The 14,645-nt window shown below is 57.0% G+C and overlaps 1 protein-coding gene and 1 long non-coding RNA gene across 3 annotated transcripts; both read left to right on the forward strand.

Moving 5' to 3' along the window:
- Positions 1–3,818: 3,818 nt before the first annotated feature.
- LOC119095427 (uncharacterized) lies at positions 3,819–5,895 on the forward strand. 2 transcript variants are annotated; one of them, XR_005093895.1, is made up of 3 exons: positions 3,819–3,958; positions 4,437–4,512; positions 5,854–5,895. It is a non-coding gene; the product is annotated as an uncharacterized LOC119095427 (long non-coding RNA). The 2 variants fall into 2 exon arrangements; XR_005093896.1 differs by having other exon boundaries at positions 5,851–5,889.
- Positions 5,896–5,948: 53 nt separating this feature from the next.
- LOC119095181 (far upstream element-binding protein 2) lies at positions 5,949–12,707 on the forward strand (the record flags this gene model as incomplete). The annotated part of the gene is made up of 8 exons (XM_037218057.1): positions 5,949–6,429; positions 7,076–7,206; positions 8,094–8,234; positions 9,808–10,116; positions 10,488–10,761; positions 12,023–12,318; positions 12,625–12,658; positions 12,706–12,707. Coding segments are annotated over exons 1-8 (1,644 nt in total), but the record flags the coding sequence as incomplete, so codon positions are not given.
- Between the last annotated feature and the right edge of the window lie 1,938 nt (positions 12,708–14,645).

The raw sequence follows: 14,645 nt of genomic DNA on the forward strand, positions 1-14,645 counted from the left end.
ACTACTTTTGGTTTTAAATAGGCAGCACAGAGTGCAGGCAAATAGAATACTAGGGCGTGCATTAGCACTTGGCTGCAGGAACAGGGGGTGGGGGAGGCAGGGGTCCCATGCCTCCAGTTTTCAAAGTGAGGGGCAGCAATGTTAACTGTCTCCCACTTTTTTCTTATCCCACTTACATTTAGCTAAATGTTGTACTACCTTAGACGTGCATGCCAACATACCTAGTCCACCAGTCATCTTCCTCAAACTGCACCAGACACAGTTGCTTCATGTGGTAAATGGAAGCATCTTATGCTTTCATGTATGACAGTGGATATATTTAGAGACAAACCCATGGTTCCACTGGAACCAAAAGCTCCGTTCTGCCCTTTAATGAAACCGTGGTTCTTATGCATGACCGCTCATAGTTCTGTCCGCATATGTTCATGAAGTTCAAGATAGTACAATGCATCTTTCTAAGGGCCCCCTGACCGACCGGGGAGAACCTGCCCCATGGCCCCAGAACGGCTTCCGGAATGCACCCTGCGTTGGGACAGAATGGCCCTTCAGCCGTGACCCGGTCATGACAATGTGCCCCCTAGTGTTTTACTTACAGCGCCCCTTGCCCAGAAAATGTGAGGGGTCTTAAAGGTGTTGAACGGAGTGGATCGAAATGAAGTCAAAAGTAAAAAGGACCAACCCATGTTTGGTTGCTGAGAACGTTCAATCTGTTGCAGAATCAAATAGTGAAGCGAAGAACATAAAACGGTATTAGAAACAGTAACCAGAACCGTGAATGGTGCCCTTCACTAACAAGTGAGCGTGAGGCGGTTTTTTAGGGGGGGGGGGCTTTTTACTATCAAGACGTCTTTGTCAACCCTGTGCCCTTCCTGGCAAGGCTTGTTAACAAGTGAGCTATATTCTCTTTTCAAGGATCTTGTACAAACCTTTTGAATGGATGGATTTCCGGGATCAGAGTTAACGCTAAGCAGTGCTTGTTGTGTGAGCCATAATCCCCACCCACCTGATCGCGCAATTTCATGCCAGCAGCAGAATTTGGAAGCAAAAGCTGAATGTGCTGCAATGCTCCGCACGGTCCGTCCTACCCTCTGACGTAATCTGACCTTTATCGCGCCGGCTGCCACCGGCCGCAGGTCATACCTGTCAAGGTCAAACAGCGAGCATCTAAAGCGACTCGAACTCACCCCGCCACAGGTGGGTGAATCAGAATGCAGGCGGCTTTGATCAAATGAGCCATGGGGTCTGACAAAATATCCGTGCTGAGCTATGTACACCCCTGCCTACATACAAAAGTGGATCAAGTCAGGTACATTGAATGAGGGGCAATAAATGTAAAGAAAGCAAAGAAAGATACTTCAGAAATAAATGCTGCAACAGGTGTTCAATACATGCTTTGCACCAGAGGTATAGTTTTTCAAAATGAGGTGGAGAGGGAAGGGGGCTGAATGATGAAAAATGACCCAACCTAGCCCAAAATATGCCAAAAAAACAGATTTATCCCAATATTTTGCCCACTTTCTATTGAAAGTTGGTGGGAGGGGGCATCACTCCCAACTGAAAAGGAAGCTACAACCCTACTTTACACACCAAGGAGTGGTGATGCTGATTCATTTACATGCAGCAAAGCAGCCATAAGATCATTCAGTCATGCAGGGGACATCCAGGCCAGGGAGTGGCTGCTGACAGTGGACTGGAGTGGGGTCAGATAAGGAATATCTGAAAGAAGGGACCCCATTTTGTGACTTAGCACTTCACAGGGGAAACTCTGGTTTTATCATTTTTGTCAAACTGTTTTTGGCAGCAAGTATTTGAAGCTTCCAAATTTGTTTCTGCCTACAATGCTCATCAGTTTTGAGGTTAAATGCTGGCAACAAATCTCATCTCTTGAAAAACGGTGCTCCAATCAATAAATAAAGGTGCATAAAAACTGTGGTGCATTATGAATGATGGATTCACATTCTGATGAGCCTGTGCCAGGCCATATTTTGGCATCTACCCTGAAGAGGCAGACACATGCCAAATGACCCAAACCACCTACCTGATTGTAGAATTTTTCCTCCCCAGATAAAAAAGCAATGTTGAAATGGAAGAATAGTCTTAGGAAGGTGCATAATTTGCAGCATGGATGGACACAGCTGTAGATGTATATCTTTCATGACAGCCATGACATTTAATCATTTCTAAAATGTCATATGAATCAAGAGCAGATTATGTCCTCCATCTCCATCCCCTCAAGCCTGTTTCACAGTAAAAGTTCCTTATATATACCCTGAGTATAGCCACCCACTTTTTAAAAATGCATAAGAGCCCTGCTGATGCTCTTCTTGTAGGTATTGCTCTACTTTTATACCTCCTCTCACGTGATGTTCTCAGCTGTAACTTTTGTTTCCATTAACCTGGTATCACAACTTCACAATTTCTACCATGTACTAGGCAAAAGAGCTAAGTGCCTCAGGATAAGCTCACATTTTCTCATAAACCTGATGTGACTTCTGTGCCTCAAAAAAGATTTTGTAATGGCATGCCAAAATGTTCCCGGTATCTTCAAGAAAGCAGTGCATGTAAGAAAAAAGATACTGAAGTATGGCTACCTCATTATATCATTATAAATTAAGGATCTAGTAAAACATGGGTCAAGCAAATTGATACTGATCGAATATATGCACCATTTTTGGCTGTTTGCCTGTCATGAGAGCCCTAATGCCAGTCCAAAAAAATCCACTTCCCAAGACAGCTATGTTACATTAGTGTGCTGAACCTAAGGCATTCCTACATGCTCAATCTGCAAAAATCAATTCACTCACCAGACTCCTATCACATGTATCCTGAAACTGATTGTCATGTGCAATGAATATGCATGGTAGTGTTTTGATTGCCTAAAAGCACCTTTGCAACATCATAGTTCCCTAAAATAAGGTGGCATTATGCACTGAAATTAGTGTCAACCATGCACCAAACTGTAAGCACTTAGATTAGCAGCTTGTGTGCACTGAAATTCTGTCACACTGACAAAGATTCCCTAAATGCACTGACTTACAGCATGCATGCATGCGATAACATCGCCATCAAAACGTTGCTGCCAAACTATGTATACCAGTTATAACTAATATTCTTGGCGTTCTGGTCCTTATGATGGACACTCACCTACCCCGCAGCGGTTTACGGCGATTTACGGTGAACGGGCGTATAGGTTTCGGGTGACGCGAAATCCGATGGAGGGCAATCCTTCGAAAACATTGGACTGTATAATAAACCAATACCCTAAGGTAATCTCCGGGACATTAGGACACATTCTGAAAACGTGAAGAATTTTCAAATACATACATTCGGACGGTCCACAACCTCAATGCACAAATACCGTTGAACAAGGTACTCGTTCTCGCATCTAAAGCGTTGGAAATGTCTTGTTTACTTTAGTGAAAAAACAAACTGGCTTCGGTTCTTTGCATTAACGAAAATGGTATTGCTTATATTGTTTTGTAGGATTTCGTCTGAATAAAAAACCACAGTTTTTATAGAATGTGTGATATGCTTCCTTACATGGTGATATTGCACTTTAATCAGTACGGTGCTGACAACGGCAAGGTTTGGCCTCTTGTATCGTTAAAAAATATTCAGTCATACTCGGGAAAAAATGTGTTAAGATAGGAATTTTGCACAAAAGACGGATTAATGGTTTCGATCTAGACGCAAAGAACTTGCACAGTGAGCACAACGCTCTGCGTGGGGAAGGAACAGCTGACCGATGCATTGGGAAATCGATAGAATAAAATGGTTTTCCATCTTCTCTAAGCAAGGAAGCTCCGTCATATCCGGTGCAGTGACGCGTTCCGCGCGTGCGTGACGCCGGTGTCGTCCATTTTGCATTATGTCTGACTTGGCTGCACAACCGCTGCAAAACTCCGGCAACTTTTCTCAGAGCCCTGCGTTTGCTGACGCTCTTCAGAGAGCCAAGCAGGTAATGTATGATGTTTCAAGGCGCATCCTTCAGCAATAAGCAGTAAACGGCGCTCGGAAAAATGGCGGGTCGTGGGTGGTCATTTGGCCGGTGTCCAGTATTTTCCGTTTGTCTGCAAGCAATAACGGCTGTGTCGTGTAAAATCTTAAATGTGTGCGTTTGTAGTAGTTGGAAGGGTTGGGATTGTGATCGTACGTGGGCTCTGTGTGTAAACTTCCTTTTTCGTTGGTTGGCGAAAATGGCGCGTGGGTCGCATGCCCGTACGAAAACGAAATTTTGTAGTTTGGGGTTTAGTACGTTACATATTGTGCTGTATGGTTCCAACATGGCTTTTGCAGAATGTGGGTTATTGTGCCTCAATTATGTTGGTCTGCTTGGTTGTGCAGGCCTGGTTAGTGACCTTGAATTTTAGCAATAATTTTCTGTACAATTGCTGTGGTCCTGAGGTGATGGAGTGAACACCTACTCTTTGTTCCAGATTGCTGCCAAAATAAATCCTGGTGTATCTCCAGTAGGCCAGAAAAGACCTCTTGAGGGTGATATGGATAATATGGGTAAGTCATTTGTTTGCCGTAATTAAAATTCATGCAGCTTGCAGCATTGGCATAGACTGTTCTGGTCTTTGCTATCTGCTGCTGCAATAACATATTGTGAGATTAATGGGCTTTGTCTGCCTTGACATTTGCCTTATGCTTCTGACATACAGAAATGCTATAATGGTATCAATCTATAATGTTTTTTGTTTTGCTTAATTTAAATTGAAACATTATTATAGGCATATATATTGTATCTACTTTGCTCTTAATGTAGATTCCCACAGATATTGGCATGCACTGGCAGCAGTGCTTAGCTACAAAGCCATGCAAGAAAAATAGAACAGGACCAAATCATATTACATCAATTGTGATTGGAATAGAACTAAAGAAGCTAGCTATAAATATGACTATTATTTAATAAAACAAGATCATATGGAACCAATTATTAGAGTAGAGTTCAGCCACAAGTATGGCTTTTATAATTTCAAAGCATTTTTTCTCAACATATGTGCATGTCATAGCACTATGTCAAAATTTATCCTATCACTCATGCTCTGATGTATAATTTGTGTTTTTTTTCTTCAATTTCATGCAAAACCATCTATAAAATAATGAGATGGGATTGGTGCTCTTTCTATCTGTCATGTCATGTTATATCATCAATTATCCTATTAATTATGCTCTTTTATATATAATTCATGCTTTTCACTTCCTTGTGGTAAAACTGTCCAGGAAATAGCAAGACAGATGCTGGTGGTGTTGATTAGATTTTTGTCTTGTGTATGTCTTATGAGGAATTTTGGATGCATTCTACAAGTGTGAGAATAGGCTTAAAATGACCATTATAGTCAACATGCCCTATGACAGTAAGCAAAAATAGAATTGCAAGAGCATATTTGAGACTTGGTGTAGAGTTACCTTTGCTTCCTAATTATTGAGAACATGTTTCTGTCCTGAAGTGGCTTGTTATGAGTGGTGGGTAGGAGAATCCAATTTCAATAAGGTTTACATTACATCACTCCTGCCAGACTAAACAGTTGTTTGGAGATGGCCCCATGCATTGTCATGCATGATCATTGGATTCTTGATTTCAAACTTCAAAGTACTGCTAAAATAAGCTAGGCAATGTATGCCATGCTCTATCACATAGTTGTCATAAAAAGGGCATCTAGTTTTCACAAACCATTGCTGGCAAATGTGAGACTGCCACAGCCTGGTCCTTTGCATCTGACATGAGCAGCTGTCATGGTTGTGGTCAGTGACTGACATGACCCCCAGGATCAATGAATCACGACTGACATCATACCTTGTTTGGGGCTGGCAGTATGCCAGCACCTCTGACCAACTCTTTCTCAGCAGGTCCAGAGGGCAAGCGGCCGGCCGGCATGGGCGACCAGTTCGGTGCCCAGCTGGCTGCCATGCGCGACGGCGCCGGCGGCGGCGGCGGTGGCGGCGGCGTCGTAGGAGGCGGCGGCGGAATGGGCGGAGGCATGGGTGGCGGCATGGGCGGAGGCATGGGCGGCGGCATGGGAGGCATGGGCGGCGGCGGGCCGCCCATGGGCATGGGCGGCGTTGAGTCGGAGGACATAATGATCCCGGACCGGATGGTGGGTCTCATCATCGGCCGCGGCGGCGAGTCCATCAGCCGGCTGCAGGCCGAGTCGGGCGCCAAGATCCAGATGTCGCCGCAGTCGATGGACCCCACCTCGGAGCGCACGTGCACACTGACGGGCTCGCGCGCCGCCATCGAGCGCGCCAAGGAGCTGATTGACGCCATCGTGGCGTCGCGCGCCAACGAGCGCGACCGCGACCGCATGATGGGCGGCGGCGGCGGCGGCGGTGGCGGCGGCGGCCTCAGCGACATGATGGGCGAGCAGCCGGGCCAGACCACCTCCGAGATGATGGTGCCCAGCTCCAAGGTCGGCCTCATCATCGGTGAGTGGTGCTCCGCCGTGCCTGGCGCGCGCGGCGCCGGCGGGACGGCGCCGTCCGCGCTCTGTCGGCGGGTTGGCGGGGGCCCGCGAACTGGGTGATGTTTTGACTTGGTATTAACGGCGTCCGGACCTGTCGGCCGGGTCACAACCCCGGCCCGGTCGGCGGTCCGTCGAGGCGCCACAGCACCGGCAGGATTCGCTAACGCCACAAGCCGCCCGGCGGCCGGGAGTGGAGTTTGATAGTAGCCTCGCCGACACTGGGGGACGGGACCCTACGCGGCATTGTGCTGGTTGCTCTGTACTCATGCCATTGTGTGTGTAATTTCGACATTTAAATTGCTTTCAAAAAGTCAGCTGTTCATGCCATTGACCGCCTGGATTCGTCATTTTACGGGAACCTCTCGGGTGGCATAATGAAGGGCAGTTTAATTTCAGCAGATGGGTCATGATGCAACATTATTGATCGGCCAATCAATACTCAATTAAAGCAGAACTGTTGCTCAGTCCTTACTTTTAGTGAGGCGTGGCGTCCAGTTAGCGTCCATTGTGCGGCGCGCGGCCCGCACTCTGTGGCTGTGCTGGCCTGATGGAGCCGGTCTGACCCAGGCTCTAACCCGACTGACCCTGGCGTGCCCCGCCGCCGCCAGGCAAGGGCGGTGAGACGATCAAGCAGCTGCAGGACAACAGCGGCTCCAAGATGGTGGTGGTGCAGGACGGCATATACGCCAGCGCGCCCGAGAAGCCGCTGCGCATTACCGGCGACCTCAAACAGATCGAGGTCAGTCCGGCTCGGGCTGGCCTTGGACTGGGCGCTGGGTTCGATCCCGGTTGCAGGGGGCTTTCACGGACCAGAGGCTCCGTGGCGACGCCGGCAATGTTGGGATTTTCGTTTGACGATGTGTGATTAAGACGTCAATGCGTAGACTCGTTGGGAACACGTCGACCCGTGATCATTTTTGAGACTGCGTTGATCCGTGATACGAGTCCTGCTGACTAGCCCTCCTAGTGGTTGGGTGGCAATGGGGGTGGGGGAGGGCGGCGTCCGGACCTGTCGGCCGGGTCACAACCCCGGCCCGGTCGGCGGTCCGTCGAGGCGCCACAGCACCGGCAGGATTCGCTAACGCCACAAGCCGCCCGGCGGCCGGGAGTGGAGTTTGATAGTAGCCTCGCCGACACTGGGACGGGACGAGTCGTGACTGGTGTGTTGACACCAGACATCTGCCGCGCTCTCCGCCGCTGTAGCGCTGCAGCGGCCGCCGGCGTCCAAGGCCGGAGCGGCGCCGGTCAGATCGCGGCGATCGGACCCGCCCGTGCCCGGCCCCGCCGTGGCAGAGGCCGCCACCGGAATTGCATTGGCGGCTGCACCGCCGGGATCACCGCCGGTCGCTATCGGGGGTGTTTGCCGCTCTGAGTCAGCTGCTATCCGCAGACTCGTCCCCCCCTCCCCTCCCCCCCCCCTCCCGCTGTCCCGTCGGGCGGCGCCGGGCTCGGCCGATCGTCCCACCGCTATCAGCCGGCCTGGTTGCCGGCCGTGGCCGACGGGCCGGGCACCAGACGCATCTGCAACCCCGATTATCACCAGTCCTGTCTGCGAAGTTTTCTCCCCGACGCCTGTCAAGCCACGAGACGCGGTGCAGCCTCGTAACGCGCCGCACACCTCCACAGCGCGCCAAGCAGCTGGTGTTCGACCTGATGGCCGAGAAGGACAACTACGGCCCTGGCGGTGGCGGCGGCGGCGGCGGCGGGGGCGGCGGCGGCGGCCGCATGGGCGGCTACGGCCGCGGCTACGGCAGCAGCTCGCAGGAGGTACGTGCCGGCGGCGAGGCGCGCGGGCCGCGGCGCGGCGCCGTCACGTGATGCTGGCGCTGACAGGGCGGCCGGCCAGGTGTGGACATTGGCGAGAGCGGAGAAGACTGGTGACGAAAGCGGTGTCGGTGTGCGCTAGCGCTGCGGTCGGCGCGTTCTACGCGCGACAGTAGTCAGCGCGCCTGGCAGTCGCACGTGGTGTACCTGCTTTTATTGAAAAGTGTGCGAAACGCCCCAAAGGAAGGTAACTGTCGTGCAGCGGACCAAGTTCCCACTGGAGCGATAACTGGATAAAGCGATAACTGGGTCTATGGACGGGAATGTTCAGGACTGTATTTTGACCATAAGCGTGGTCATGGCTTGGAGGCCCAGCCCGGACGGCTTGGCGTTTCGACGCTCAGCAGGACTGCAATTCATTTTTTTCAATGAGTTGTCATCGGGGTTCCGTGCCGTCTGCGATCGCTCTTGACGCAGCGCCGGCCAGCTGCGCCGCAGCCAACGTTGCGAGGGAGCGGTCCAGCGGGGCGGCCGCCGGCGATGGCCGAGGTTCCCCGGTTAGCGTGTAAAGGTCGCGACGGCCGGCTGCCGGCCCAATCCGCTGGTCGCCGAGGCAGCCATCTGTGCGCGGGGACTGCCGAGCGGCGGGGCTTCCCAGTCGCAGCACTAGCCGGAATCATTCGCAAGCTCTGTGTGGCGTCCGCCGCCGCCATTGATAATGGAATGGAGTGGCCAGGAAGGGTGTCACCGTATCGTGCGCAGAGTGAGCACCACCCCAGCGGTCATTGTAGCTCACATACTTCATACCGGGTCCTGTGCCCTTTCACACTACACTACGGTGTATCTAGTAGCCCGGCTCGGTAGCGGAAGATGTTGATGTTGAATTGAGCACCTCCGGCGCGTACAGTCGACGGCCGGTCGATGGCTGTTGAGTCATCGGGTACGTGCGGGGGCGGACTGGGGCCCCGTCAGGGAACACCGGCAGTGCCACAGCTGCTGGCAAAGGCGATGCCACCCGGGCCTGGTGCGGGCTATCGTGCGGGCCCCGTTACAATGACCTCGGCGACGGTGCACGGGTACAGTTTTGTACTTGGGTCGCTGGTCCGTTACATTCGGGCGAAACGGCGTGGGTGGCGTTCGTTTTGTTTTTGTCGTCGGCTAGCAGAAAATAGAGCCAGATTTCTGCATTTACAAGACTTCTGGTACTCTACCCCTGCGACATAGCCGTGGTGGAACTCGCTGGTGCTCAGACTTTCAACTGAACGCCGGAAATACCATCACTACACTGCACGGCGTCGGGTCCGCGGCATGTGCCGGCGCAGTGTAAACAGCCGCGCGCCGCAGCCGGGCGCGGACGTCGCTGTGCCCATGACGTGGGCCGGTCTCCGAAACATCTGTCGGAAGTGATCGGACCCCGTCGCGAAGCTCGCAGCGTGCCGTGCGTCATGGCCGCGCCGCCCGACGCTCTGACTCACCGGGGCCCGTGGGCGTCTGTTTGTCAGCTGCGATAACGTCGGTGGCGGCGGCCGTGGCCCGCGTCGCGCGCCTCGCTGACGCCGGCGTGGCGCGCCGCCAGGTGACGGTGCCGCAGGCGGCCGTCGGCGTCGTCATCGGCAAGGGCGGCGAGATGATCAAGAAGGTGCAGAACGACACGGGCGCCAACATTCAGTTCCAGCAGAACATCAGCGGCCGCAACGAGCGGCTGGCGACAGTGACGGGCACGCCCGACCAGATCGAGCACGCCAAGGTCATCATCCAGGAGCTGATCGAGAGCGTGATGAAGCGCGACCAGATGGGCGGCCGCGGCGGCGGCGGCGGCTGGGGCGGCGGCGGCGGCTACGGCCGCGGCCCCGGCGGGCCCATGGGCCGCGACGGCAAACAGGAGGTGAGCTGCCCCCCGCCGGCCGGCCGGTGTGGCCTCCGCATCGACAGGGGGGGGGGAGGGGGACGGGGGGGGGGGACGGCCAGGGGCAGTGTGCTGACTGGCGCGCGCTGCGAGCGCCGGCCGCTGGCCAACCCTGATGAGACGTCCGTGTTCAAGGGCAGCTCCGGCCTAGTGACGCACGCGCGGTGGCTCATCTGCCAGCGAGTGGACGCTGCCTGTGCCGGCGGCTCGGTAGCACGCTCGCGCCGTGCGGTGGCCGCCGCGGTTGCTGCGGCGGCGTCTGGTCTGCGCGTGTCTCGTTCGTGCGCGCGTGTGTCGCCGCGGCGGCAGCTGTGCCACGCCCTCCGCTGACGCCCGCCGTGTGGTTTCAGCCATGCGGTCCCGGCGGCCCGGGCGGTCCGTTCGGCGGTCCCGGCGGTCCCGGCGGCCCGGGACCGGGCGGACCGGGCGGCCCCTACCCGCCGCAGGGCTGGGGCAACAACTTCCACAACCCGGGCGTGTGGGGCCAGCAGCAGAACGACCCCGGTAAACAGGACGGCGGCTGGAACAGCTACTACGCCCAGTACTACGGCGGCCAGGGCGGCCAGGCGCCCGGCGGCCCCGGCCCCGGTCCCGGCCCCGGCCCGCAGCCGCAGGCAGCGCCAGGTCAGTCTGGGCGGCCGCGGCGCGGCGCGCGCACTCGCATACCCGTAGCGTAGCTCCAGGGCGGGGGCGGGGTCGAACTAGCGGGCTCGGCGCGGTTGTCACGAGGTCGTGCGACGAGGCTGGACGGGCGGTGTCGGGTGTGGGCTGGCGGTCCCGGGCGCGCCACCGGCACTCTTGGGACGGGCGCCGCTATCTTCACCATATGGCACCCGGCGAGAGGGGGGGGGGGGGGGGGTAACGCGTCTGCGTTGACCACTGCGCGTCTGGGAAACCAGAGGTACGGGGTTCGCTTCCCCGCGGTGTCCGCCTTCCTGCTGGGGTGAGGGGCAGGGGACGCCATATAGCCTCAGCAGCTGAGTGCGTCGTAAAGCCCCAATGACGCGGTGGTAAGGGGGGGGGGGGGGGGGTCCGCCTGGCGGCGGTGACCGGTGCGCAAGATCACTTAAGGGGAGATAAATGAGGCATTCGGACATGAAAGGCATTATACTGACTGGTTGATTAAGAATATTCATTAATGCGCTGACTGGTTGCCGCTGGTCGCCGCACCGAACGTGCAGTTCAAACTGCAAAACACGGGGTTTAATTACCCGCCCAGAGCTCCATGCGTGCACATCGAAAGCACGACTCGGGCCCCGACGATTGTTCATGGGGGGTTGCAATAGGGGAGGTGGTATATGTGAGAACGGCACCTACCTCGTCACACAAGGTCAGTGCCCGAGTCCGACCCCCCCACCCGAGTGCGGCCACCTCTCAGGTCAGTCGAGACAAATGTCATCTGCTCCGTTTGATTCGTCAAATGTTCTGCTGCAACGCAGCCGTCATCTCAGTGACGACAACTTGTTAAGTTCGTAATGTATGGCACGGTGCTGGTCACGCTGCTGCACATCTGGCTTTCGCGCGTATTTTGTTTTCGCGTCACAGCAGTTCAGTTGAAATAGACAGGTACTTGCGAATGGACAGCCAGGCGACGCGAGGTTCTGTTGCATCCAGACGAAGCTGGGCTGGCCGTCACGTTTGTTTGCCGTTTCGTGCCAGGTTGTGGAGTTGCTCACCTGAGTGGCACATAACCAGATAATCTCGTTGTCGAACTCTCGGACCAGTCGTTCATTCAGCCAGCCCGCCGGCTAACATTCTACACCCGCCGCCCCCCGCGCCTCCCCCCCCCCCCCCCCCCCACCCCGCCCGCAGTTGCGCCCGTGCCTCCCCGCGTTTTCGGCTCCTGCCGGCTCAGCCCGTCTGACGGCGCCGCGCCGGTTCGCAGGCAACGCGCCCGGCATGAACCCCGGCGGCGGCCAGGACTTCAGCGCCCAGTGGGCCGAGTACTACCGCAACATGGGCATGATCCGCGAGGCTGAGGCCATCGAGCAGCAGAGCAAGGCCAACAAGGCGGCGGCCGGCGGCGGCGGCGCGCAGCCGGCGGCCGCGCAGCCGGCGGCGGCTCAGCCGGCCGCCAACGGCGCGCAGGCCGACTACAGCGCTCAGTGGCTGGAGTACTACCGCTCTCAGGGCCTGATGGCCGAGGCCGAGAAGCTCGAGCAACAGATGAAGAGCAGCAAGGTGAGGGGCGGGTGCTCGAATCTCACCGCGGGACTTTTTTGCTGCGGGATGGGATTCCGTCGTGGTGTCGGCGCTGACCACGTGGGTCGAGAGGTCATTTTTCTGACTCGCCGCGAAGTGAGGGCTGTAATTGGTGGGTGCGAGGGCCAGTGTTATGTGGAAGCATGTTAACACGCTATGTACGCTAATGTACCGGTTAAGTACCCAGTTTCCTAGCTCAAAGCACTGAGACGCCATCGTCGAATCCTGGTGAGTGGCGAGCGTGGCGTCGTAGTGCTAACCGGCCGCCGCTGTCTGCGTCGCCAGCAGCAGCAGCAGCAGCAGCAGCCACAGTCGCAGGCGCCGACGCCGGCCAGCGGCGGCGGCGCGCCCGGTGGCTACGGCCAGCCGCAGCAGTACAACTTCGGCGGCGGCTACGGCGGCGGCGGCGCTCCGGGCGGCTATGGCCAGTACGGCGGCTACCCGGGCTCGGGCGACAACTAGCCGCGCCCGCCAGCTCCGGCCCTGTCCATCATTGTCTCGGTGAGTGGCGGCGCTGCGGCCGCGCGCGCGCACACGCACGCAGCGTAACGTAACGCCGCCGCCGGGGCGCCAGCGTGCCGCCGGCCGTCGGCCGCAGTAACGTCAGGCCGTCGGGGCCGCGAGAGCTGGAGCGCAGTGTGTGTGTGACGTGACGTGGTGTGCTGTGCCATGTGGTGTGTGGCGCGGCGGCGGCACAGGAGACGGCACGGCCAGCGACCCGGCGCCGGCCGAGGACGCCGCAGCGCGCCGGTAAGTGCGCCGCCCGCCCACCTAACCCGTGCGCCTCTTCCAGGATGGCCGCGCCGGGGCGGCGCTCTGCTATAAACACTGTTCGGTCTTTTTCAGATATGCCAGGTGTAGCCCATTCAATGCGTAAATTGTCTGCCGGTTGCGTTGTTCGTCGTTCGTCTTGTGTGATTGCCGCGCCACTTTGTGCTCTGCGCGCCGCCGGAGCCGAGCTGCGCTGGACGACGCCCGCCCGGGCGCCTTGCTCAAGGCAGCGCCGCCGGACTGACCGTGTGTGTGTGTCGTGCACCCCGCCGCTGCCGGTGTCGAGCCGCATCGGTCACTCGCTCTTTCTCTCTCTCTCTTCTAATCTGTGCAGCGCGTGCGATGTGATGACACGTGTAGTGCTCGACCTGCCATGGTGTCCGGTGTTCACGGGGCCGCCGCCGGCGCCGGCGCGCGCGAGGGGGGCGAGACGTTCTCGGCGAGGGCTGGACAGCGTGGTTGTCGGGTGCCAAACGCTCGTTTAGAACTTGACGTGATCTCTCGATTGTCGTGCCGCTGAAATTGCCATGCCGCCTCGTGCACTCGCGTCCGTCGCCTGACTTGTCTCTCCTGTTCGCCGCCTGGGGGGTTGACCGATGCACGTTATGACGCCGCAAATTGACCCAGTCGCATTGTCTCGCGGGAGGGGAGAGACAGAGAGGGGGGGGGGGGGGGGGGGGGGAGTCGTCAGCGAACGTCACCCGGAATCTGGGGTCCACTCCGTCACGCACGTGTGGTGTTTCGTTTCGCCTGTCCCGTCTCGCTAGGGGCGCGGCCGTGAGGACCGAGGAGCTCTGCCACAGGTACGGAACCGACCTCTCCGTAGGAGCAACTGGCCTCATCCGACTTAGGCAGGCATTGGGTCGTCGCCAGTCGACTCCAGCGGTCGTAGTGGGAGTAGTGCTGTTCGCGACCTTCGGGACAGGGGTGGACGGAGTAGACGGGTGTGGCCGGCGGGTGCCCTCTGACCTCGCAGTTCGCTCAGGGAGGATCCGCTTGTTCGCCGCCAATGCCTTCGCCTCGTCAGCGCCTTGGTATCCGTCGTCTGCGGGTGACTGTGCTGCCCCTGGCCCGGTCCTGGCGTGTGACCCGACGTGCGGTGGCCCCGGCTGACCCGCTAACCGACTCGTGGTCTGGTCTGGTCTGTTCGCCTGCTCTCGTTCTCCCCTCGGCCTGAGCGGCGTGACTCTGTCTGGCTGGCCCGCGGCCGTGCGGAGCGGCGGACGCCTCGCGGCCGGGCGGTTTGGCAGGCGCGCGCCCGGCCGGCCGGCCCTCCCTTCAGGAACCCCGCGCTGCGACACAGGCGCACGCGCCAGGTAAAGCACCCGACCGGACCGTACCCTGTCCCGCCGTATGCTCCGTACTTTGACGTACCGTGACTGCTACTGACGTGGGGTGAAAATGACTCGCCTGGCACCTGGCAACCACGCTTCTGGGCAGGGGTGATTTTGTAAGGCTCTAGGTCGGGTCGTCGCAGGTATTCAAGTGTCTGTGCGTTTGCGTTGAATCAGTGTAACAACCACATAGTCACCTCC

Source organism: Pollicipes pollicipes, unplaced genomic scaffold (assembly GCF_011947565.3).
Source record: "Pollicipes pollicipes isolate AB1234 unplaced genomic scaffold, Ppol_2.1 Scaffold_4219;HRSCAF=4965_pilon_pilon_pilon, whole genome shotgun sequence".
NCBI lineage: Eukaryota > Metazoa > Arthropoda > Thecostraca > Pollicipedomorpha > Pollicipedidae > Pollicipes > Pollicipes pollicipes.